This window comes from Calidris pugnax, unplaced genomic scaffold (genome assembly GCF_001431845.1).
Source record: "Calidris pugnax isolate Ruff unplaced genomic scaffold, ASM143184v1 scaffold952, whole genome shotgun sequence".
Taxonomy (NCBI): domain Eukaryota; kingdom Metazoa; phylum Chordata; class Aves; order Charadriiformes; family Scolopacidae; genus Calidris; species Calidris pugnax.
In genome coordinates, this window is record NW_015092814.1 from 267543 (window position 1) to 294429 (window position 26887).

Genomic DNA, 26887 nt, shown 5'->3' on the forward strand with positions numbered 1-26887 from the left:
GGAAAGGAAAGCTGGACATACATTGATCATTTAGTCCAACTGCCTGACTACTTCAGGGCTGACCAAGTTAAAGCATGTTATTAAGGGCATTGTTCAAATGCCACAGACACTGACAAGCTTGGGACATCGACCACCTCTCTAGGAAGCTTGTTCCAGTGTTTGACCACCCTTTTGGTAAAGAAATCCTTCCTGATGTCTGTCTGCTTCCTGATCCAGTCTGAACCTTCCTGGTGCAGCTTTGAACCATTCCCACGCGTCCTGTCCCTGGATCCCAGGGAGAAGAGATCAGCACCTCGTTCTCCATGTCCCCTCCTCAGGAAGCTGCAGAGAGCAGTAAGGTCATCCCTCAGCCTCCTTCTCTCCAAGCAAGACCAACTCAGAGTGCTCTGCTGCTCCTCAGAGGACATGCCTTTCAGCCCTGTCACCAGCTTTGCTGACCTCCTCTGGATGCATTCAAGGACCTTCACGTGCTTCTTAAATTGTAGGGCCCAAAACTGCACACAGTGCTCCAGGTGAGGCCACACCAATGCTAAATACAGCAGGATAATCCCCTCTCTTGGCAGGCTGGTTCTACTGTGTTTGTTACCCCCCAGGATGCAGTTTGCCCTCTCAGTGCCAGGGCTCACTGCTGGCTCCTCTTGAGCCTGCTGCCAACAAGTACCCCCAGACTGCAGGGCTGCTCTCCAGCAGCTCCTCTCCCAATTTATACTTGTGCCTGGTATTACTCCATCCCAGGTGCAGAATCTGGTACTTGGACTGGTTCAATTTCATGCCGCTGATGATTGCCCAATGCTCCAATCTATCTAGATCCCTCTGCAAGGCCTCTTGTTCCTCAAGAGAGTCAACAGCACCTCCCGGTTTGGTATCGTCAGCAAGCTTGTTAATGGGGCATTCAACCCCTCCATCCAGAGCATTGATCAAAATACTGAACCGCACTGGCCCTAGGATTAAGCTCTGAGGAACACCGCTGGCAACCAGTCCCCAGCCAGATGTAGCCCATTCACTACAACCCTTAGAGGTCTGCCATCTCTCCAGTTCTCCACCCAGCACACTGTGAACTCACTTATCCCACAGCTGGACAACTTGTCCGGAAGGATGCTGTGAAGAACAGTATCAAAACCCTTACTAAAATCCAGAAAAATTACATCCACCGCCTTCCCTTCTTGCACTGGTTGGGTGGTGTTATCATAGAAGGATATCATATTGATTACAGGACTTCCCCTTTTGTGAACCCGTGTTGATTGTGCCTGATGATTGCATTATTCTTTAAATGGCTTTCAATAGTACTCAATATAATCTTCTCCATAATTTTCCCAAGAACTGAGGTTAGACTTGCAGGTCTGTAGTTCCCTGGGTCTTCCCTCATGCCCTTTCTGTAGATTGGAATAACATTGGCTGTGTCCCAGTCAGCAGGGATGCAGTGCAACCTAAGCACTAAGGCAATCGCTTCTAAAAGCAGAACTACCAAAGAAAGTTTCAACCCCTAAAACTCTTACTCCAAACCACTCACTCTTTATCAAACACCCCAGCCTCCACTGGTAAGGTGAAGTGCTACCTAACTTTGACTTTGGAGGTCAAAGTTTTGCTCACCTCTCTTCAGTGAATTGAAAAGAGTCATAGTGATGGCTCTGAAATCACCCATCATGGACTTGCTACACACAAACCAGGCTTCCCATTCAACACGGTGACCTGAGGAGACCTGTGCTGAACCAGGAGTACAGAAACAAAGACTCACTTCTCCTCCAAACCTTGCTTTTCTTAGAGTTGGACCATACCACAGCAACAGCACAAATTCCCATATATACACACACATATAAAAGGACTCACCTGCTCTTTTCTCCAGATATCTCCCCATCCACGTCACCATAAAGCATATTTTTATGCAAACAAAATGAAATTTCTATTTTGATATGGGAAAGTTCAGGATTAGTCGTTTGATCCCATGTTCCACCATGTGCTCAGCAGCCTTTCCAGAGCAAAACTTATCGCACAGAAGGAACACACCAGCAGAACTTGCTCCTGTGATGTCCCCACCCTCTTGCTGACTCGCTCCCTTTCTCCATCTACATATTTTGCAATACAGCGGCCCCTCCACAGTACATTCCCTCTGCATCGCTGGCCTGAAGTTGTGTAAATCTTCTCTATTGCATCAGCTGGAAGTTCTCAGACTGCTGAAGTAAGTCACCAAAATACTCTCGAAGATTAACGATCTGTCAATGGCTTGGAATTTCCTTCTTGTGAGGAAGAAAGTGGCTTTGCTCTCTTGGTGAAAGTTCTCCTATTCATGGCTGCTTCTCCAGTCTTCACTCTGCCAGAGGCACTGAGACATTTGAGAGGGCATTTTTTGAGGTAACTTCAAGGCTAGAACCAGGAAGCAGAGGATATTTTGCAAGAAAGTCAGTGTTGCAAAACTAATGCCTAGTTCCCGGCAATGAGGTTTCGCATAAACAGTGGAATTTTGGCTATTTTAGGGACATCAGCCAGAAGATGGTGAAAGTAAAAAATGGGGAAGAAAGACTTTTGCACTATATTCTTTGTTCTGCTCTTTGCAGATTTTTTTGTGGTTACTTTCCCATCTACCCAGGGAGAAGATTTCCAACATTGGGGGAGGAAGACAATAGTGCTTAAGGACCTGTAAAGGGCTAGAAAACAAGAAATCTCTGAATCAACTGAGATGCATATGTTCCAACTGGTACTGTACGTTGAAGAACACCCTTCCTCTTTATACCTTGTCTCTGCTAAAGCAGCCAACATCAGAAGAGCTGAAACCTTCTAGCATGGAGCACTTTTCCATGAGCGTGGTTTAAAGACAGAAGGGGAGGCTGAGGGGAAAGAGGAATCACGGAATCGTGGAGCTACCCATCACACACTCCTTGGAAGGCGGGTTCGGTGGAATGCTAAGTGTGGTAGCATCAGGGCATATTTGCATTCACTTGTGACAAGCTGCATACTTTTGGCCCCCATGTGCACCCCTGTCCTTAAATGTGCCTGTATCATTAAAAGGACATAAGCAATGTCAGGACATGAAACTCTGTTCATTTTCCGAAGGGTATCCTAGCTCTTCTCAGACCTGTGACAAGAGAATGCAAATATGCCCTGATGCTACAACCTACGGAGTGTTTTCCAACATTTGCAGAGTGGGGGATGCTGGGCACAGACCCGAGCCTGCCCATCCCTCGTAAGGACAGCACGGACACAGCCCCGGCAATGGGCTGAGCTCTCTGCTGCGCTCCACGGCTCTGCTGCAGCCTGCTGGCATGTGGGGAGAGTCTCATCCCCTGAAACAGCCAGAACCGAGCAGCTCCAGACTTAGAAACTGAGAGTAAAATATTGCACACAGCAGAAAAACATCATACATTACCTGGAATGTATCCTTTGACTACAGACTCTTTAAAGGCATACAGCCCCCCACATCCTTACCCATGCCCCTCTCCCAGAGAAAAGGCCAGCTTGTTAAAACGGAGAACTAGGGAGAGCAATAAAAGGCAATCTTCAAATGCATCTAATTAAAGAAAAAACCCACATCAATAAGGATATAACCTCAGTGTCAGATCAACCAGATTTTTTAAAAAACTTTTCTCAAGGATCCTGTATGAAAGGTTTTTAAAGCAACGGATATATCATGGGATGAAAGGGAAGATCCCCTTACGATCACTTGTGGTGCCAGGCAAAATCAAAATAGGTAGAATTGCATGGATATTTTTGCCAACAGAGAGGTTTCAGTTGTGGGGTCCAATAAGAAACTGCACCGAGTGCTGAGCTATTCATCTGCTCCCAAGTGACCTGGAAGATGAACTGCTGTGTGAGCAAGTGAAAAGCAGTAAACATAGGAAGAATAACTCTTAATTGTACACTCTAGTGACTCAAAAAGATATTGGCAGTATCACACGAAAGCACAGGCTGATAGAAAAGCAGTGAGAGGAATGATTATGGAAGAAATTAGGGGACAGAAAAGAAAATGGTGTTATGATGACCTACAAATATAGAGCGTACTCCACCTGGGAGAGGATGAGTGGTGTCCCCAGGCCTGCCCTGCTTGACTTGCTCTGGCACCACATGACTACGTTCTTGCTGGCCAGACCCTGCCTCACTGGCCACCTCCTTGTGCTTGGCTCCCAGTCACCAACTCTGCTCCCTGACAAGGCTTTCCTGGAGGCCAGGTATTTGGAGTTGGCCCCTGCGGGTACAGGGCTGACATTTCAGACGTTGTACTGCAATAAAGGAATTATGCTTGTGGGGAATAACACAGCTTCTATGTTGCAACATTAAATGCTCAAAAGCATTAAATGCTCAAAATTGTGTGTTTTCTTTTAGTACTCACAAATCTACATGCACGTCTGCTATGTCACAACAACAGAAAAAAGTGAAATTGCTGGGGCAAATTTTAAGTTGTTTGCTGAAGGAATTTTGCATTTAACTCAGATTCAAAGAAAGCAACTGTGAAAGCCTTCAATTTATTCTTATTTGTTTTCTGTAGAGGCTGAGCTTCAGAAAAAAATCAACTTATGTTTGACCTTTTATAAAGCTGCCATCACTGAAATGTTCCCACACTCAGTTACTCAAACGGTACCATCAAGAAACAGGCTGTATTTCTGAAGGTTTTTTTCATGCAGCGAAAGATTTTGCAGGTGTGTGTTGAGGCAGTTGGCATCCCTGGGAGCCCCCAGCAGCGCTCCACTGTCAGCAGGGACAAGGGGAGTCTTTCTGCAGGAACACAGGGGCCGTGAAGCCGGTCTGTGTGCTGGGCAGGCACCAAGACTCTGCCCACCTGTGTCCCGGTGTCTGGGGGGGCTCTGCAGAGCCCCACAGGAGCTGTGTTGGGATCGGGGCAGTGCCCGTGCTGTGAGCCCCTAGGGCTGTGTCTGGGGGCAGGACTTCGGGGAGCTGGAGGAGATGGGGGGCATCAGCATCTGCGGAGCTACACCGCTAAGAGAGGGCCCGGGTCCGCGTGGCAGAGGACAGGGCAGAGAAGGTCCGTTCTGTGTAGCAGTGATGAGCTGCGTTTCTGCCAGGAACAGAGTTTGTGCTGCCCACAGGGAACCCGTTTCACTGTTGTGTTGGTAACCAGTGGGGGGAACTCAGTGCCCAGACAGAGCTCCGCAGGCCTTAGTGCCCCTTCACCAGAGGAACAGAAACTACATTGAAGCGCAGGGGAATTCCATCTGCGCCGGGGCTGGCACAGCTCTGCCCTCACTCCCCTCACGGGCAGCAGCCTCTGGGGTCACCGGGCTGCGAGCTTTCTGAGCACGAGGGGAAACTGCAGAAGGTCTTTGGTCTGGTTTTGTCCAGGCGATGGTCAGGGTCAAACCGTGCTGGGTGAAGAGGAAATGCATTTGACTACATTATATGGTCCAGATGAAACTAAACACTTGCAAATCACTAATAACAGTGCCCTTTTCTTAGGGCCTCCATTCAGTACACCACCCCTGGGACCCCAGAGCTCCCTGGTCCCCAGGTAGGACCAGCACTAGGGCCCAGAAACTCTGCTGTGTTTGTGCCAGCAGGTCTATGGAGGTGACCCTTCCCCTCTGCTTGGCACTGGTGAGGCCACACCTGGAGTGCTGTGTCCAGTGCTGGGCTCCTCAGTACAAGAGAGATATGGACACGCTGGAGTGTCCAAGGAAGGGCCATGAAGATGATGAAAGGACTGGAGCATTTCCCACGAGGAAAGGCTGAGAAAGCTGGGGCTGTTCAGCCTGGAAGAGAGAAGGCTCGGCGGGATCTTATCAATGTGTACCTGAAGGGAGGGTGTGAAGAAGACAGTGCCAGACCCTTCTCAGTATCACCCAGTGACCAGATGAGAGGTGGTGAAGATGAACTGAAGTACTAGGAAATTCTTCTTAAGCATAAGGAAAGGCTTTTTAACTGTAAGGCAGACTGAACACTGGAACAGGCTGCCCAGAGAGGTTGTGGGGTTTCCATCCTTGGAGATATTCAAAAGCCGACTGGACATGGTCCTGAGCAACCAGCTTTGGTTGACTCTGCTTTGAGCAGAGGGGGAGTAGGCTAGATGACTTCCAGAGGTCCCTGCCAACCTCAGCCATGCTGTGATCCCCCATCTTCTGCTGATGTGCTGTGAGACAAGGCTTTACAGGACCTTTCAGACAGCACTGATGCACCTCCCCCGGCAGTGTCCTGGAGCTAATTTACATGTATAATTAGTACAGGGCTCTGGTCTGGCTCCCCATGCTTCTCTATCCCGCTAACCCCTGCACAGTACTCTTGCACCACACTGAAAGATAAACATGAAAATACCACTTCATGGAAATGGCCAATTGCCATTTGAGGCTCTTGGACAGATCTCAGCTGAGGGGGAGCTGTCGGTCAAGATGATCCACTGTGAGATACTCCTCTGGGACAAGGAAGGTCCTGACCACTGGCAGGATATACAGGGCACTCTTGCCATGGTGAGTGGGGTTGGAGAAAGTAAACGCAAACTTCAAGTGAAGACTTTATCTGCCTTCTTGCCCTGCACTTTGTTCTCTCATGAGGCAGAGCATCACGAGTCAGCTCATGCCCTGCTCCCTCTGCCTGCCTATAGCACACTGGTGTGGCTTTCTGATTGTTAGCGTGTCCAAGAGATGTCAGGCCATTAGCACATAGCCAACAGCAAGGAAGGCAAAAAACTGTGGCCAACACAGCAGAGGAGACCTCTAGTCTCCAGGGGGTTCAGGCTCTTTTCTGGGACAAACCCAGTTGTCACTCCTCAGAAGAAATGGATGGGAGACAATGATTGAAATGCTGGTGCTTTACATCATTGCCCTGTATTGCTAATGTCTGCATAGAAGAACACACAAGGGTTAATCCAATTAGTCAGTTTTACTCCTGGGACTGACAGAAGTCAGCCAAATTAGAAATGCCCACCACAAAGTCTCTCCCAGGTTTACCAGCCTCCAGGGACTGTGGGAAGAAGGGCAATACAAGCCCAAAGCACTGGTGTTAGTACAGCGTGTACAGTCACACCACGGCCCTGGGCACCAAGCGTGGCACTCGGGCAAGCCTTCCTGCTAAAGGGATGACACTGGAAAAGCGTGTTGGAGTCAGATGTCCCCCCCTGACCGCGGCTACCCCAGGCTCCCTCTTCCCTCTGCTAACACAAATCTTTTTTTCTGTTGTCTTGCTAGAGACTGTGAAATAATCAGCACTTTTGAGCCTACCGTTCCTCTTGTCTCCAAGGAAACTGTGCTATTATATTCCACACAAAAATGAACAAGATTTTCAAGGAGGGAATTCTCCACAGATAGCAGCAGGGAAGCACCCCAAGGGGGAGAAAAGGGAGGAATCTCTGCAGGAGAGAGGGGTTGGGAAGAGCTCTGCACAAGCTAGGCAGATATGGAGGGGCAAGGCAAGGGGTCACTGAGAAAGCTGTACTCATCTGGTTCTGATCCAGCTTCTGGTGCTGGGTCACCTAGTGAGAGAGCAGAAGTTAAATAGCCAGTGCTTGCATGGAGGGAGGGAAGGCCTGCGCGAGGAAGAGATGTGCCAGGCTGTTGAAGGGAAGGCAAGCAGGGCCATGCTTCACCTCAGGACTCTGCTCAGTGGCCTGACAACTGCAGCCAGCAGCTATTAAGTCCTGCTTGCTTTTGGGCAGATCATTGGCACTCCAGAGTAGGAAGCTACAGTCACTCCACCGGTAGCTGTGTAAAATAAGTGCGTTGCAGGGACCATATTTGCAAAGGAGGAGTGGATGTCTCACTCCTGCCTCACTTTCGCCCATCAGTAGCTCAGAGCCTGTGGTCAGCAACATTGAATCCAGCCACTGCACTATGAGCTGGGTTTTTTCAGTCTTGAGGACCAGGATAGAGAGGGCTCACAGACCTCCTGGCTGGGGGCATCCTCACCCCTCATGCAGCCTGGCCCATTGCCCACCCTTGGGAAGGGCAGTACAAGCTGAAAGCAATGCAGTCAAAGTGCCTATGCTGAAAATTTCCATTCACAAGCCCAGCTGGTGTGAACTCAGCCATCTTTGTGTTGCTATAGCAGCCCCTGGCAGGGCTTTCGGCTCAGTGAAGTGCTAGGGCATCTCCATTCTCCATTCATTACCTGGCAGCCAGCTCCTTCCCAGCCAACTCCTACCACAACTCCACCCAGGAGGAGAACAGATCTGCCCAGGGTCCAGCCACTGACCCATCTCTGGGAGAGAGCAGCAGCTAAGGGGAGGGCAATCTGCAATGGCAGGAATTTCAGCCCAACAGTGATCACCAGCTGATCAGCTGGTTTGTGGCCTAAGCCCAACACTGGGAGGACAAGTACCACTCTCCCCACCTCTCCCTACTCATGGTAACATCCTGTGGTAAGGTTGTTTCTCTCCAGCTGCTCTCCAGGCATCTCGCCCCAGCCCAGAGCATACAGTCCCACTTTCACAGCACTCCCCTCTGCGCAGTCCCCTGTCCTAGAGCAGGGTGAAAGCTTATCCTGCTGCTCTCCCATGCGTATGCCCAAGGAAATCTGCCATCCTCCTGTCCTGCCTCAGTCCCTGGACCTGGCACTGCTCTTATTCATGCATTCAGATTTTGTAACAAAACCACTCACCTGGAACCAGTGCTAGTTGTCACGCGGGAAGGGCAGCAGGTCTTTTTCGTCTTGGGGGATTATTCTGAGTTGTTTCGTTCTTTAATTCTTTAAGCTCAAAGGCAGGATGCAGGATTTTCTGCTTAGAAAGGTACAGCGTTAGTGGAGAGCTCTGAGCAGTACCTCCTGAGAGGGGAAAGGAAGACTGTAATATGCTCAGGATACATAGCGGCAGGGGGTGGGGGAGTGGCATGTAGGAGGAGACTGAAAAAGTCTTTGACGATTGCAGGAGACCAGAAGACAGAAAGCACCTGTCACCATGATGTTACATATGGTCTATACTGGATTTAACACTGCTGTGGTTTTGCACTTTCTTCTGCTTCCTCACACAAGCTGAAAAGAGAATGAGCAGTGACAGAGCGCGGGGTGAGCTGCTCAATGGGAACCAGATCCCACCCTGCCCCTCGGTCTGGTCCTTCCATGAGGGGGGCTGCGTGCGGAACCCATCCAGCAGCAACAGCTGGGTGCCCTGAACCAGCAGGTCCTTCACCAGCCCAGGCTGTGTAAGCAGGACCTCAGAGATCCAGACACAGCCCTGGGGTTTGCTTGAGGGGGTGGACATGTGTCTGTGCCCCAGCCAAATCGCTGTAATTTCCCATTGCTGTACTGGGTGAGTCACAAGGAGGAATCAAGTCACTGCATGTGCAAAGGAAATACATGAGCAACACAGTCTGTCAGGGAGCCAGACTCTGCTGTCAAGGAACCAGGCAAAACTTCCACCGTCTTTACTCACTGATCTCTTAAATATTGATTCCTCCTCCAGTTTCTTTGGTAGAAGTCCCACATTTCAAAATTTCCATTAATGCACTGTCAGGTTAATGCACCATTCAGGTTGCAGGTGTGAGTACCACACACCCAGTCCTGGGCTCTGAATGGGGCAGCGTGAAAAACTATGTCTAAAAAACAAGCTCCAGCACCAAGGTTACAACAGCACCTCTGTTTCTATTCCTACCAGATATGTGACTCACAGGGGACACATCAGTTGTTTCCTGACAGTAGCCTTTTCATTAATTCAGGTGGCACCAGGGCAGGGGCTTTGCTGTGTGCTCCAGCTCCGGCATACCAACAGCCACGCGCCGGGTCTGCAGCTAGAACTTGCCATAGAGTCTGAACTCATCCATCAAGGAGCAGGTCAAAGCCTAAGTATCAGGCTCATCTGACAGAGTCCTGGAACTGAAACCCCCCCGAGCCCTGTGTCCCAATCAGACTCTGCAGGAAGAGGAGAACTAGACCTCTTCAGCCCAGGTCACAGGAAGGAACTCCCAACACCAACTGGCGTTTTGCAGACATTAATCATAGAATCATAGAAACACCTTTCCTATGAGAAAGGCTGAGAGAGTTCAGGTTGTTCAGCCTGAAGAGAAGAGAAGGCTCTGGGGAGACCTTAGAGCCCCTTCCAGTCCCTAAGAGGGGATACAGGAAAGATGGGGACAGACTTTTTAGCAGGGCCTGTTGCGATAGGACAAAGGCTAATGGTTTTAAACTAAAGGAGAATAGATTTAGACTAGATCTTAGAAAGAAATTATTTACACTGAGGGTGGTGAGACACTGGACCAGGTTGACCAGAAGTGGTCAATGCCCCATCCCTGGAAACATTCAAGGCCAGGTTGGTCGGAGCTCTGAGTGACTTGGTCTAGTTGAAGATGTCCCTGCTCATTTCAGGGGGGTTGGACTTTAAAGGTCCCTTCCAACCCAAACTATTCTATGATTCTGTGATTCCATCACTCTATCATTCTATGATTTACGCTGGAAGACGTTTAAGATCATTGAGTCCAACAGTAAATTAGGACAGTCATTAGATGGGCTATTTGCAGCCTGGGGTCTTGACTACCTCTGTCATTCTCCCTTGTTTTAACTTGCTTCATCTGCCAAGTTGGCACGGGCACGGGCCGTTGCTGCATTGGGAGACAAGGATACACTGTCTGCGTCCAACTAATTCCTTGGTCTTCACATGACTTTGTTGCTCACATGTAAATAGAGGAAATGGCCCTAATCTTCCTATCGAAGGCTGCACAAGGTCTCAGGTCATGCAAGTGTCAGCAGGGGCTGGAAAACCAAGCCCTGTACACTGCAAAATTTCAGTCACCTTTCCAGCAAAGTGCATATTGGAATGGGCTACACAAGAAGATAATTTTATTCCAAAAGGAATGTCTTTGGTTATGAGGAATAGACTCCAGCAGTCTGCTGGCACCATGCACCCAAAACCCTCCTGCAGAAATGTTGCTGAGAGCCACTCCAGCCACAGGGGGAGAGGAGGCAGATCGCAGCGGCACAGCCTGGTACCTGGCTGGTCTTCCCTGCTCCTTCTGCTGGGTCCACAACAACAGCCACGAGTGGGGCCATCCAGAGAAAGGACATCTCTTATTCCTCGTGCCCCTGCTTCTCTCAGTGCCTTAGCCAGCAGCTTCTCTTACAGAAGGGTGCCTGACTTCAGGGCGGCTGTCTGCTGGGGGCTCAGAGACCTGCAGCAACGAGCACTCTTCGTGCTCAGTGCGTTTCTGGCACTACCCAGAGAGGGGCAGAGCTGCCACGCACTTGGCCATCCCTCAAACGCTCTGCATGAAATCTCCCTGAATCTAGCTCAGGGAGAAATGGTTGGCTAACAGTGAATAATTGTCCTTTTTGACTTCCTATCCCTGAAGTTCATCTGGGCTCCAAGAATCTGTGCTAAGTCCTACCCAGTTTTTTAATCCCCAGGTTAATACCTCCAGGCCTTTTTCAGGCATAAACTCACCGTAATGAATGCCTTAAACCTTCTCCTTCAGCAACTTTTTCCGTGTTTCATTTCAACTTGCACATGTGGCCATTTCCAGACACCTTCAGAGCAGCAGTCTGAAGCTATGGAGGAGGTGAAGAGCTCAACTCCCATGGGACAGAGGTGCCTGATGCTCAGGCAAAGTCTTTCTTGGGTGGAGCAACACTGGGGAACAAACTCCTTGGTGAGATACCCGCCAAACCTCCTCTTTCCCTGAGTGCACACTTGATCATACACATCACACAGAGGCCATGTGATACTCTAAGTTATCAACAGTGGGTAAAAAGGAAACTCACAATGTCACCCTTGTGACAGCAATGAGAAAAGACATGACAACTGCGCCTCGTCACTTAGTCAACTTATAAAGGGTCTTTTGATGCCATCCTCACACAGTCATTTGAAGATAAAGGAAGGGCTTGTTGTGAAACAGCCTGAAATAGTTTTCCCAAATCAGCTCCCTGGTGATTTTCTCCACAAAGCAACCTTTCAAAATGATTTATGCTAATCTCACAAGCAGATTAAAAATCTTACATAGGGACAGGGCAGTTTGTTTTGCACCCATTCCCTCTTTAAACATGCCCTCAGTCTGTATCTCAGCACAACTTAGACCTCAGTCCTAAACTAGTAAAGTTCTGGGCAAAGGACTCTTGAGACAGATTTTTACAGAGGGTTTGTGTGTCTAGAAGAGAGGTTTGCAGGTCCAGCAGAACAACTTCTTTATCACCTCTTTGTTTTTTAAGCAAGACATTGATGTTTAAGAAATTGATTTTTAAGAAAGACATTGATGTTTAAAAATCAAAGCACCTAAAGATGGGCTAAGTGTTGATCCATGATGTAATGATAAAAACCCCACAGGTGAATCTCTGTCAGCAGTTATGGCCATTTCAGTGTGCTATACACAACCTGGATAAGGCATTGAGGCTGCGGGGTTGGGTCAGAAATCCCCAAGCAGATGGCTGTGTCCACCAGCCCATGGTTCCACTTCCAATAAGCACTTACTGCATTAGCCTTTTGAAAGGGCTCAATTTATCTGAACTGCTGACAAAAACACCCTTTAAGGAGCATGCTGTAAGGAATTGCAGGTGTAAGTGCACACAGCCCTGTCACCTGAACCTGCGGATGACTGGGAGGATGTACATGACCCATCCTTACCTAGATGTGTCTTAGGAACATGGATGTTTTCTGCTGGACTGTGGAAAGCCACTGGGATATTCCCAGTTGCTAATTGTCCTGGGGAAAGATGTGATTTTCTTGTATATTAAGCAATCCTACAACCCTCCCTTCCCTGGATTTTGCAATTCCGTGGTCTTGTTCTCCTTGTTACAGTAACCTTAATTTGGGGGTTGGGATTAATTTTGTGTCCTGCTCTGCTCACTTGGCCCAGGGACCAGCAGGGACTTATGCAGCTGTGACCTTCATTCCAAGTTAGCAGAGTTTCTGCAAATGAATCTCCTTCGTGTTTCACAGAGCTGCTCAGATAACAATTTAATTGCCATGGGAAATGCCAATATTTCAACATTTATTTTTGCCCTATTTTGGAACAAAAAGTCAAAATTTGAACTCTTGCAACACACGAAGGTCAAGAAAATTCAGAAATGTAAATAAATGTTTTGGTTTGGATCAGACTGATGTAAATCAACTCCCACCTGAGCTGTAATATTTCTTCATTTGAGTGCCTCTCATGACAATTTTTTTACCTTGTTGGACAGACTGCAGCTCTCATGAAGCTCTGCAGTGTCCCCCTGTATCCAGGCTGCTACGTTGCATCATCCTTGACACAGCCTGAAGGGAGAGGAAAGGCCAAGGAGAACAGGCCCGGGGGGGCTAAAAGAGAAAGAGCATGTGATGTAGTTGTCACTGACAGCACTTGCCAGCATATTTGGATTATAATTTCTGATGGGACAATGGAAGTGGTAGTTAAAAAATGGTGTATCAAAGAATGACAGAATGGTAGGGGCTGGAAGGGACCTCTGGAGATCATCTAGTCCAACCCCTGCCAGAGCAGGTCCACTCAAAGCAGGTCACACAGGAACTTGTCCATGTGGGTTTGCATGTCTCCAGAGATGGAGACTCCACACCATCTCTGGGCAGCCTCTTCCAGGGCTCTGCCACCCTCACAGGAAAGAAGTTTTTCCCCATGTTCCAGCTTGTGCCCATTGCCCCTTGTCCTGTCACTGGGCACCACTGAGAAGAGTCTGGCCCCATCCTCTTGCCACCCACCTTTGAGATGCCCTCTGAGTCTTGTCTTCTCCAGACTAAACAGTCCCACGTCTCTCAGCCTTTCCTCTTAAGAGAGATGCTCCATCCCCTGAGCATCTTTGTAGCCTCTGCTGGACTCTCTCCAGCAGCTCCCAGTCCTTCTTGAACTGGGGAGCCCAGAACTGGTCCCGGTGCTACAGATGTGGCCTCACCAGGGCAGAGCAGAGAGGGAGGATGACTTCCCTCCACCTGCTGGCCGTGCTCTTTTTAATACCTCCCAGGAGACCATTGGCCTTCTTGGCCACAAGGGCACATTGCTGGCTCATGGGCAACTTGTCCGTCAGGACTCCCAGGTCTCTCTCTGCAGAGATGCTCTCCAGCACATCACCCCCAGCCTGTACTGGTCCATGAGGTTATTCCTCCCCAGGTGCAGGACCCTGTACTTGCCCTTGCTGAACTTCATGAGGTTCCTCTCTGCCCAACTCTCCAGCCTGTGCAGGTCTTGTTGGACGGTGGCACAACCTCTGGTGTGGTATATCTGATAACAAAAATTATTACTCCAAATTTTTGACTGAGTAGCTTCAACTGATGAGTGAGACAAACTTTTGTGAGCTCCTGAAGTTTCTGTCATTCAAAAGTGCCCTCATTTTCTCCTTGGTTCTGCTGAGAGTGTATGTGATTGAGACGTTTCAGCTATTTTGAATCCCAGCTCATGCTCCCTGCTTCTCCCAGGTGCACAGGGAGCTTGTGCTGCACAATTCGAGGAGGAGATCTGCTTCAGGAGTTTGTGTGATTTGTTTTGTACACTTTTTTAAGAAATCTCTGTATTTTACTATACAGACCCAGGCAGTAATGCCTAATGTGGTTGCTCTGGTGATGTCTGAAGTCTTAAAAACACCATTTTTGTCAAACCGTTTAACAACCTTTACTGACAATTCCACTGGAGAATGAATCCCCTGCTCCCTTTCGAAAAGCTTCCCTGGTGGAAATGCACCCGGATTCCCACAGCACGACAATAGGTGTGAGGAGTTATTTAGCTTTTCTTCCCTGACCTAATCCACCTCTGAACCTTCCAGCCCCATGCTTTTCTACTGGCACTACAAACCGCCTAGCAGTTGTTCTGCCTGACATGTTTAAAGAGGCTTGATTTAAGTTTCATGCCATAAACAAGTTCCTTCTAAAGAAAGAACTTGTGTGGCACGGTCACACACTGCAGGGAAGGGATGCCATCCAGAGGGACCTGGACAGGCTGGAGAGGTGACCCTGTGTGAACCTCATGGAGTTCAACCAGGCCAAGGGCAGGGGCCTGCACCTGGGTCGGGGCAATGCCCAGCACAACCCCAGGCTGGGTGGAGAATGGCTGGAGAGCAGCCCTGAGGAGAAGGACTTGGGGGTGTTGGGGGGTGAGAAGCTCCACACGCCCCTCAACGTGCGCTGGCAGCCCAGAAACCCCCCACCCCTGGGCTGCATCCCCAGCAGCGTGGCCAGCAGGGCCAGGGGGGGATTCTGCCCCTCTGCTCCGCTCTGGGGAGACACCCCCCAGTGCTGCCTCCAGCTCTGGGGCCACCACCAGCAGAAGGACATGGAGCTGTTGGAGCGGGGCCAGAGGAGGCCCCGGAGATGCTGGGAGGGCTGGAGCCCCTCTGCTGGGAGGGGGGGCTGAGAGAGTTGGGGGGGTTCAGCCTGGAGAAGAGAAGGCTCCGGGGAGACCTTGGAGCCCCTTCCAGTCCCTAAAGAAGGGGGGCTCCAGGAAAGCTGGGGAGGGACTCTGGATGAGGGAGGGGAGCCCTAGGAGGAGGGCGAAAGGTTGGACCCTGCAAGAGGGGAGATGGAGCTGAGATGTGGGGAAGAAGTTTTTTGCTGTGAGGGTGGTGAGAGCCTGGCCCAGGTTGGCCAGAGAAGCTGTGGCTGCCCCATCCCTGGAGGGGTTCAAGGGCAGGTTGGAGGGGGCTTGGAGCAACCTGGTGTGGTGGGAGGTGTCCCTGCCCAGGGCAGGGGGTGGCACTGGGGGGGCTTTAAGGTCCCTTTGAGAGCCTGGCCCAGGTTGGCCAGAGAAGCTGTGGCTGCCCCATCCCTGGAGGGGTTCAAGGGCAGGTTGGAGGGGGCTTGGAGCAATCTGGTCTGGTGGGAGGTGTCCCTGCCCAGGGCAGGGGGTGGCACTGGGTGGGCTTTAAGGTCCCTTCCCACCCAAACCAGTCTGTGATTGTATGATTCTAAAGGCCTTTTTTTGGCTTTGTTGTATTCGTACATTTAAGTCTATCCTACTTTACATTTTACCCGTGACTTCAGAATGCAGCTTTTTCCCATGGTTTGTGTAGCATGGAGACAGTTCTGATGCCCACATGGCACTGTTTTTTCATTTTTTTCCTTCCCTGGGCAGACTGCCCCTATCCTCCCTTCCCACCACCGCCCTGCCTCCTACACTCCGGGCTTGGCTGTGTGCAGCACAAAGAGCGTCCTCAGTTCTCAGCCCCCAGGTTTTGCAGCTCTCTCCCTGTTCACTGTTGCAGTCTGTATGTGCAGCAGAGTTTCAGCGCGGATGCTGACAGCCATCAGCTGCCTGGTTGTACATTAGTGCAGAGTTTGTGTTCTTTGTTAAGATGGCCAGAAAATCACTTTCTGCCTCTGCAGTAGATCTGTCATAAAAAGGAAAGTGCCAGAGCTCACTTCTGTCCTGCACAGGCATTTTAGCTATTAACCAAGTCTTCATGCATACTATGAGGCGTTTCGTTTTGCATTTGGCAGTTCTCTCAGAGTCACTTACTCCTAAGTTTTGATATCTGAATTCCAGGTGTGCCTAATTGCTCTGGCTGCTCCAGAGACAGATGCATATGGCAACCTCACACGTGAATTCACAGCAGCTAGAAGCATGTCTCAGGGCCCATCTTCATACACTATTTGAAGGACTATGAAACACATCCTGCCAGAATGAGGGACGGCATCTCTCCTAGAGATTGCCCTGACAAAGACATTATTTCTTACTGAGACTCTCACATGCAAATTAATTCAATGAGAGTATTTCCTGCTGTGGAGAAGGGTAGTGTTCAGTATAGAAGAAGACGGATGTGCCTTGCCATCTGTCTGGGATGGAGGGAGGAGCCAAGGTAGATATAATGGCTGGGCCTTTCCCTCTCCCTTTCTCCACACCCTTATTTCTGAAAACCAGTATCAGCTCAGCAAGAGGCAATTCTTGCCAGGTTAGCTGAAAGCCCATAACACAGTGAAAATAATGCAATCTGTTCTTATCCTTTCATCTCCTGCCTTGTTTGATCTCACTCCTTTTCTTCTGAGTGATGCTTTTCAAATAGGGAAGAAGAAATCTGAGGTGCTTTCTTCATAGTCCAGGGTCTTTTCTGGGGATATTCACCTTTACAGAGTTTTTCTCACTTTGCCCTTTCTCTGCTCCGTTCCCTCCCCAGCAGCTCTTTCCTGCTGCTCTTCCCCAGCTCCCCAGCCTCCCTGCCACCACGGCTGGGTGGGGATAGGGCAACCAAGAATGGTTGGGGAGAAGAGAATCCCAGCTAATTTCACAATAAGCATTGGGCTCTCAGGAAACACAGGTTATTCCGTTGGAAGCAATCACCCTGGAACAGTCTCTGGCTGGAGTGATGTTAGCAGGTCCTTGAGAAGCCATGGAGGGGGAATTTTAATCTTCAGTGCAGGGTGGTGGCATCCCACAGGACAGCCATAGTAGCAGGAAGGCCAAAACTGAAAAAGCATCTCTGTTGAGAGGAAGCTGCGGAGCTGTGTGTAGGGTGTACCAGACTGTTTGACTGCAATTTTTATGCAGCCAAGCAATACATAAATAGTAAAGAATATTTCTTGGTGGCAGCAATAGTCCTCTGAACACACAATTATTATTTGTTCTGAGCATGCTTTTTTTTCTGCGGATGAGACACTGCACTACTACACCTTCATGTACACCCTGCTCCATATTAATAACCTGAAATGTCCAAACTGGCAATTAATTACCTGTGGGGAATGGCTTCAACAGCTTTCCACTGACAGCATCCGCCTTTCTTTTGGGCATTCTACATCAGTGAGTTGTACAAACTAGAGAAAGTCAAAAAGCTCTACTGTTGTTTTAGGTAGCTTGGTCTGATACTACTGTGGGCTAAGTCTGCCTTCTCTGAGCTGGGAAAACAGGATGGAAATGCTTTAATTCTGCTGCTCTGATGATATATTTGTCCAAATTTAACTTGGCCCATTTTCTTTGGCATTCTCCGCGTGGTATTACCATTGGCATTGTGCTCTTCTCCAACAGCTCCCAATGCTGTATATGTGTATATGTATTACAAGGACAAAAGGGACCAATTGTGATCATCTAGTCTGACCTCCTTTTTCAGGACAGGAATAGCCCTGTGTTAATTAATTATCTTTTAAGTGGAATATACTATTTAGAAAAAATTCTGAACCTGCATTACTCTCTTCTGGTGGTGATGAATTCACCACAATTCCAGGCAAATTATATAAGCCTGGGTCTACCTGACCCAGTAAATTATGCATGATAATTAGGAAGAAGCAGTCAGCTGCTGCTGTAGAGGCACAGAACTGAACTTACTAATGTTAATGGCAATACTGACATTGACACACCAAGAGGCTGTAGCTTAATCAATGTGGATATGCAAACACTCAGGCGTAGAGCACCTGCAGACACAGTCTTAGAGGCTAAAATGCAAATGAGATCTGGCGTATAAAAAGCTCAGTCAAGGGGGACGATCCTGCAGCAGTCACTGGGACAGCAGCACCTCCAAGTTTCTTCTAGATACCCCCTCAAATCATTGCTTCCCTCAGTGTAGATTCATGTGGTTCCTCCTCTTCTCCTCCCAAGTGAGGTCTCAGACTCCAGACCCAAGTATTGCGTTGACTTCTGGGGTCTGATTTTGCAATTTGTTTTCCATTGGGAGTCTATCCAGTTATTCACTGGCTTTCTGGAAGGAGAAGAATTCAAAACTACAGGACTCAAAACTACAGAAAGCAGAGCTCTAGAGGGAATCTACACCCTTGGCTTTCCTTCACTGAATTGCAAAATCCCCTAAAAACAGCTGCTTTCAGCCACCCCAATGGACTTTCCTTCTCTCAAGTTCTCTCTAGGAAAAGCAGGCTCTACCTCTCTTCTGGAGAGACTTTATTTCACTCTTTTTATGACACCCTTCTGCCATATTTCTTAGGCTCCCAATTTTGATAGAACACCTGTTGACCTTGGGGAAGAAACTTGCCCTAATACCTGCAACTGGAGAACGCAAAGGTTCCTGCATCCATCAGGAATCTTCACATCTTCCCAATGTGGAGCATCTCCTGGAAGCTGTATCAGAAAGACAGAACTCCTCTTAAGGACTGCAGGTGATGCATGTTCTGCCTTTGTAGGCACAGAACGGTTATCTTACATCGAAGTCATATTTAGCTATCTGCCTATCCTTGCTTCTTGCCCAGTCAGCAAGATCTCCATCAGATCACTCTTTTAGAAGTGTAAGAACATTAGTGCAGTGTTAAATCAATAAACCAGCTTTCACATTAACAGGGGAATAGGTTGAGCTTCATAAGCTTTTTGCCTCCTCTTACATCTTTGATCACTTTGAAGTATTGCAAGGGCAAGTCTGGCCTTCCCCTCAAACAGTTCTCCAGCACTGGTGTCTCAGCGATAGTTTTGCCCCATTTGGTGGGGGCCACTTTTCACCCCCTGAGACTGCAGGGATTGATGTGCGTGTCCCCCTGGCACAGGCAGGGAGGGTGCACACACAGCCCCAGGCTGTGACTCGAAGGTCTCCAGAGGAGCAGAGGGTGCTCCCAGCTGGCTGTCCCCTGCCCATGGGCAGCACGGCCGTACGGGCAATCCCACCCTGCGGGATCCCCTTCTGCCTCTAACCCAGCACCCTCACTAACTTCCCAGACAGGGAGTTTTCTCCTCATCCCCTATCGTGGATCATAAAGCGGATGGGTGAAGCGGTGGCCCCACACGCCTGTGGGTGCCAGGCAGGCACATGGGGCCCAAGTCGTTGCACAGAGAAGCTGGAGAGGTGCTGGCTGCACCCTGTCAACAGAGGCAACGCAAACTGTCTCACAGCTCATTACAGAAACTGAGCCAAAGGGAAGGCACGTTCCCAGCTTATCAGGCCACCTCCTCTGTGAGCTCTCTGATCTACTTTTCCCGTGATTGTTCCTGACCTAGGAGAAGCCCCTGAGAAATCTCACAGTTCATAGCCTGCAGCTAAACGGGCATCTGCAGGCAGCCACGGTGGGGAGCTGGGAGCGTGGCACATGCAGTCTGACTAACCAGATGGAAAATTCCACTCCTCTTCATCGCAGCAGACCATGCTGAAGCACTTGGGAAGCAAACCTTGCCAGCAGTGTGTTCATCTGCTCACCAGGCTACTACTCTGCTTTGTTCCAATGAATTGTGCCACATTTTCCAGAATACCTGCACTATCTGCTCAGCCCTCATTTACTGCGATAAGAGGTAGCTCTGGAACAGCGTCCTGCCTCCTTTTCTCTGCTGTATAACATGTTTTTTTAGCATTGCTGACAGTCACTACAGAGTGACACGAAGGGTGAGGCTCCAGCATGGGGATGCCAGCAGAACTGACCTCTCCTCCAGCTCTGGCCAGGCTGAGCACAAGAAACCAGTTCCTCTGATGCTTTCACTCCTTGTACCTCTGCTACAGTGATCAGCTCTAGACCCCAGAGGTCCTCACCCCATATTCACTCAAAACCTGCTAACTTCCATAAAATCGGTCAAACAACTTAGGACGGTCTCTGCTTACTTAAAAACTATCAAACCATGAATTATAAAGTAATGCTGATAAACTTTAGCCTTTCAACACTGAAAGGATCCCAACTGGCTGAGGATCTGAAAGTGTTCGTGTGCTCCCAGCCCTCTCTGCCTTATTTGCCCACATTTTTCTCCCTTCTTGGCACATTCCCCCCACACACTTACCTTCTGAATTTGCAGCAGTGCTCGCTGTAGCTTTGTTTAATCCCCTGTTAGAAGGTGAAAAAAGCCTGCGAGTGTCTGGGCAGAAAGCCTCATGCTACAATGTCACTGGGGTCACCAGCATACCTCCAGCGCTGACCAATGGGAATGAATCCCATGGGAATTAGACAGTTGTAAATCCTGGAAACTATGCTTCACACTTTAAATGTACTATTGCTGGTTTCCTTGCAACACTGTGCAATGAAATAATACACAAACCTTTGGATTTAAGCAGCAAATCAAGAACGAAACATTATTCAGACTTTTCCCTGTAACACTCCTAAACGACGGAGTGTCTCCCTTGCTAACGGCCACAGGGAGCCCCACGGCTTCTCACCACAGGAGGCACAAGGAAACGCAGAACAAACAGCTCCACAATTATCCAAAGTGCCAAACGTCCACCTGCAGCAATAACCTGCTCTGGGCGCTGACAAGAAGGGGAGTGAGGCGCAAGCAAGTGGTGAGCTCTGAAGGGTTTTACTTGGGTACTAACTAACAGGGCTATTTAATAAGGCTTCAATTCCATGATATCCCCTTAGACAGGTTTTCAGATGCATATATAAGTTTCATCCACATCTACAAAATATTGCCTCAAAAATGGTTGATGGAGGAAGTCTGTTAGGACTTTTTAGGTCAGCTAATTTGAAATATGTTATCAGAAGAGGGACTGAAGTTTAAAGAACAATGCCTACCCAGCCTAACCAACATTTCCAGGGATCTAGTACAAAAATTACTTCTTAAGTTCTGGTTAAAATGCGTATCTTGCATAGCTGTTGTAGAAAATGTGAAAGACTAGTCTGAGTGTAGTTACACAGTATCCTGCCCTTACTTACGGGAAACCCAAAATGAAAGCTGCTTCTCAGAGGTCAGAAACGTGTGAGAACCTGGATTTGTGTAAAGTTTGTAAAAACAAAATATATTCGAAATATCCCTCGTCACCTATTCCTGTGACAATGGGAAATGGCACAAAATCTCTGAAAACCAGAAGTAAGAAGGAGTATTTCCTGATCCTTGTAAGTCCCTTAGCACCTTTAATCCTTCCCTGCATCAGGAGTCGTGCCCACATTTGGGATCTCCTGTATGAATAACAAACTCTTCACGCAAAACTGAGCAGCAATCTGAGTATTACCTATTAACAGTATTACCCCCTGGTCAGGGTTCTCACTGTACGTACCTTCAGGCTGTAGACCTGGAGCAAAGCCTGTGGAGGGCTGGGGACCCAGCAGGAAGCCTAGGTTTGCTCAGAAACCAACCTCTTCTTGCTCAGGTTGAACGACAGCATCTGCGAAGTCCCAGCTGCAGAGTAAAGCCAGGCACCAACCTCAAGATGGAAAGAAATCCTTTGGAGAGGAGCAGTTAGCCAAAAGCATCACATCCATGGCTTGCTCCTTCTTCCTCCTTGTGCCTGTGACGTGCAGGGCCCTGCTGCCTCCCCCCCGGCACGGGGCCAGGCTGGCAGCCAGGGCCAGTACAAGCTGGGCTGGTGCAGGGCTATCTCCTGGCTGAGCACTGTGACCGACAGCACCCGGTGAGAGCAGACGTCTGGCAGGGCTCAGCTCTGTCCCCTTGCTGCCGGGGACATTGGGCAGTGGCAGCTGATGGCAGCAGGAGCTGCTGGAGGGGAAAAGCAGAAAGGAGGCAGGAGGCCTGAAGCCAGGTCTTGCAACACTGAGAGCTGAGAGAGACAGAGCTCGTCCTGGTTTAAAAGTGACTACAACTGATAATAATGCTGTCTGCTAGTAATAATGAACCATTTGCAAAGTCAAAATAGGAGGACCTTCTCAGAGCACACAATCACGCATAAGGGTCCCTGGGAACGGCCAGACAGGCTCCGTCCCCAGACCTGAACAGCACAGCTGTGACATCCAGCATGGGGATGTCGACGATGCCATGCTGGCTACCATGTCTGCTGGCCCAGGCTGATCCAGCTGCAGAGCTGCTCACCATGTGGTTGCTCTGGCATGTTGCTGTGTGGCATCCTGCAGACACACTGCCTGACTGGGAATGCACTCCTGGACCACTTAGGAGATGCTGTGGTGGTTAAATATCCCACATGCCAATGGATGAAGGTGTTATTATTTTTCTTTCAAGACACTGACCGCTTCCCTTAGCTCAGGCTGCCTTGGCACCACAAGGGTTTCACTGAAGGCTACGGTGGGATCTTTTTAGACAGGTCTTGGTGTCCAGCAGGTCACCAGTGGAGACAGCACATCTGACCTCCAGCTGAGTGTCCTGTACAACAGTGTAAACATGGCTCTGCAGCCATCAGCCGTGGCACCAACTCCCATGCACAGTATCACAGGGTGCTGCAGGCATAAATGCTTTTCAGAAAATGTTTCTTTTCTCCTTGAGTAAGAATGATCTCTCTACAGTGAATGGTCACCTTAGAAAATGCAAGAATAGTCTAAGATGACAGCACTGTTTCAACAGAGATATTGCCTTTATTGTAATCTGCCTTTGAGAAACAGCTTTATAGATAAATTATTTTTCTTTTTTTCCCTGCCAAGATAATAAATATCTTACTGTTTTGTTCAGAGGCAGTTAAAAATCTACCTCTTACAAAGAGAAGCTTGGAGATGCCCACTTGCAATGAATGCATTCACAAGAGCTACAGAAGATCTGGATTCAGGTCTCTGCTCCATCTTGGCAGGGTTTAAACCCATATTTTAGGGGTGTAATCTCCTTAACAGGGCATTCCAAGTGATGAAAGCTCTGGGTCCCCTGTTGAGTCCAATCCAGTTTGTGTACATACTCTGTGGTACAGCAGAGCCAGAACAGGAAAGTGAGGCAGGGCTGGCAGGACTCGGCACTGACTCAGCAGCACTGAACAAGCACAGATGAAGAAATGCAGTCACATATTTGTATGCTACAGACTGGAGAGGCTACTGAGACCATCCCAGTCTAACTGAACAATTCAAAATTCTTCTCTCTGTCCTCATGGGTGATGTTTTCCACCTCTTGCCTTCTACGGACTCTCCAGTTGTTCCACATCTTTTCTGAAGTCTGTGGCATCCGAATGGGGATGCAATACTCAAAGCAAAGCCTCTTGGACTGGTGATTAGAACTGAAAGCTTGCTTTAGTTTGCTTAATGGCAGCATTTCAGATTTCCTTAGGATTTTTTTTTACTAGTGCTTCTTACAGACCACAGTGACAATCCTGTAATAAACCAGCAAGACACAGGAATGTGGTAATTCTCAAAATCTTCAGTCCTCTCAGCAGGATAAGTAAAGAAAGCTAGGATCTTTTGGTGTCCATTATCCACTAATTTGCCTGACTTTTACTATGCTTTGTACCACAGAGGCACCAAGGAAACCAAGGACATGAAGAGGAAGTGGAATGAATTTATTGTAACTCTAGAGAGGTGGTGGGAGATCACCAATCTTAATTGCTTCTCAGCTAATTTGCAGGAATCAGACCACAGACCTGACCTCTGCTGAATGAAAGCTGATGAGGCAACCTGCCACAGTTACTCTGCACTTTTCATTGCCTGCCTTCGTTACAGCCCTTCATTTGCAGCCCTCCTACCTCTGTCAGGATCATACTATTAGCAAAGACAGTAAGGCTCAGTCAGCAGCTTTGTACTTCTAATTATTTCAGGCCAGTGATGTATAAGGCAGGCAGCTTTGCAAAGAGGAACAGTACCTGAGCGATGTCCACCATTGCCCTGCATCTTACATACCTCATTTTCCACTTGAGATGTTTTCTTTCTGGCTCTAGAGTTAAGCAAGTATCAGTAGCATGGACCAGCTCTACATGAACTTTCATGTGAAAGCCACTTAATGTGGCTCTGATCTGCTTGGAACCTGAAGGACCCATTTGTGCCTCTGTCACTGTCCTCATCAGCAGATTGGCAACAGTGATCTGAATGCTCTTTGTAAAAGATGCTCACTTCTTCTACTTGTTTAAAACTGGAGATTGAGACTGGATTTGGACAGAGTATTGCTGTGAAACTCAATGTGAGGTTGTTTTGCAAAACTGAGGAAGGAGGCTGAGAGTACACTTTGGTCACATTTATACTGAACTTTAAAAGTTCTGAAAGTTTTTTGTTAAAAAACATCAGCAAAAGCGTGTTCTCTTTGGGTTTGTTTAGACCAAAATTAACGTTTTCATCTTTCAGGAAACTCTTTCTGTTGTACAGAGACAGTTGCCTCCTCTGCATGAACCTCGCAACTGAAAACTTGTGTCACCCCCTCTGGCAGCTCAGGAGTGACAGGCTGCATGCTGGCACTTAGCTTGGAAAAGGGGGAACTCACCCGCCTTTAATCTGAGATGGCAGCCAGCGGATGCGATGCAGAGGAAAACAGGCTTAGATAAACAGGTGAAATAGTTCATCTTCAGTGAGGTGACACCCACCTGCATGTACAGCCATGGGAAGGTGCTGCAGCTGTGGGAACTGATATGTGAAGTGTGCCACTTTAATAATATGGGTAACTGTGAGATAAGGGCATCTTTGCTCCAGAATCAGTCTCTGTGTTATAAACACTGTTCTCACTCTAGGTCCCACACAGGACTGCAAAAAGCTGTGCTTGTACTCAGGTGCAAGCAGTTGCTGGTGTCTGACCCTGCCATCCTCTAGGGAAGCCTATTCCATCTTTTAAAGTATTTCAGGAAGCTTGGTAGAGCTGAGGTGCGCTTTGGAGCTCAAGGGTCTCTCTGCAATGACCCCTATGCTTGTGGCCTTGCAGAGGAAGGTTGCAGAGGGGCGTCCAGTTCAGATCCCTGAATGGTGCCCTTTCTGGCAGAGGCAGCAAGTGCGGTATCACTGGTTTATTAAGTTTTCATTGCCCAGTCCAGGAGTGCAGGGTGTGTTTTGGCCAGGAGTATTTGGCATCATCCACCCTAGTCAATGTGAGGTGCCTGCATTATCCCAGGTGGTACATTGCTGCTATGCCCCTGATTGGCCCCAGAGTAAAGTTTTAGGGGTGGGTTGATGGAGGTAGTCCCAACTTGGCAGTGAGGTAGGAGTTTATCGCTCGTCTTGTGTCACTGCAGAAATTTATCACTATTGACCATATGTAGGAGTTTGTTACTCATCTTTTCACTGCAGGAATCTATCATTATTGACCATAGCCTTTTCCTGCAGAGCGCTGATGTTTCCCCACAACTTCTCCAGTGTGATGTCTCTTGGGCAGTGCCTCCTATAATCTTCCTGGAGGTAAGCTGTGCTGGTGCAAGCAGTGGCAGAAGCAGTGTCAAGGGAGACTTCTGACAAGTTGTCTGGCCCCTCTGCCCCTGCCCTCTCCTGTGGCCATAAAGAACATTGTTTTGAGAAATGAGGGCATGTGTGCTGCCATCCCAGTACCTTGGGATCTTCCCCCACACCCTGACCTCAGCATCTCCAGTGCCCTGGCCCTTCATACTATCTGGGTGAGAGCATGTGCCCAGCTCAGTCCATCCACTTCGGTTGAGCAGAACGTTGTGGTGTCCATGCCTAATGCCTCCCAGGAGCTAAACTGCATGGGGATGTTAACCAGGGAGGAGTGTGTTGGGGTTATTGCGCAGGAGGGGCCCTGGGAGGGGCCATGGTTGCTGTAGTTGGTGGGTAGTGCCCTGGTTGACAAAGGTACTGCTCAGCATGGCCACAGGACCAAGTACTTATCCTGAGCTGCAGCCAGAGCTGATCATGCAGGGCTCCTCTGGAGAGGTCCTTCACCAGATTCCTTTGTCTTTGTGTCTCATGCTCTGCTTACTTCAGATTTTTCTCTGACATCTCAAATCCAGGAAGATGCCATTTAGAATAAAAATTGGAATTCACATAATCAGTAATTTCTCAAGAAAGCATTTTAACTGCCTAATCACAAAACTGTCATAGCAAAAGTCATGGTGGCTGATAACCCCAACTAGCGGCATCCTTAGGGACAGACATTGATTATTAGACACATCGGCACCACACTCTGAAGCTTTTATTCCTCCTTAACATACACTACAGTTTTGAAAGTCCACAGCCTATATTTCTAATTTTCCCAATTGTTTTTGATGATATTTTTTGAGCGCTGGGTTTTGAAGCCAAGACAGGCCTCCACTGCTTTTGTTACAGGCAAAAATATTCTAGACAGCTACAGAAGCTTTAAAAACATCATGGAGATAAAGAAGACAGAAGAGACCAAAAGTATTAACTCTTTGCAGGTGTATCTGCAAACTTGTCTGTTAAATTGTTTACCTGGAAGACCAACCCTCCTGCTACACAGTCTTTGCAGACCTGAACCTGTGCACTATATGCCTCTAGATTTATGGCCTTTCTTTTGTGGTCTAGTGCAGCACCTCTAAATTCAGATGGACTGAGATCCCATGGTCTGGCTCTACAGCACAAGATACCAGAGAAGGTAGCTGTTTAGAGATGCTAAACAGACAGGCAAGAAGACAATGAATTGTATAAATATAGACAAAACCA

At 48.5% G+C, this 26887-nt stretch overlaps 1 protein-coding gene across 10 annotated transcripts in view; it reads right to left on the reverse strand.

Moving 5' to 3' along the window:
- The window catches only part of LOC106900603 (excitatory amino acid transporter 4-like), a 38513-nt gene extending 16483 nt beyond the window's left edge, over positions 1–22030 (reverse strand). For 2 of the 10 annotated variants that reach the window (XM_014962722.1, XM_014962720.1), the window contains exons 1-3: positions 20460–20528; positions 18753–18830; positions 8533–8650 (exon numbers count right to left, since the gene is read on the reverse strand). Coding sequence is in view for 4 of the 10 variants with exons in the window: in XM_014962718.1 (XP_014818204.1) it covers positions 1828–1874 (47 nt within the window). In the remaining 6 variants the exon portion in view is untranslated. Of the gene's footprint in view, positions 1–1827; positions 2343–8532; positions 8651–18752; positions 18831–20459; positions 20529–21669 lie in introns of those variants that run through there. The other 8 variants (XM_014962721.1, XM_014962719.1, XM_014962723.1 and 5 more) reach the window with 7 other exon arrangements.
- Positions 22031–26887: the final 4857 nt, after the last annotated feature.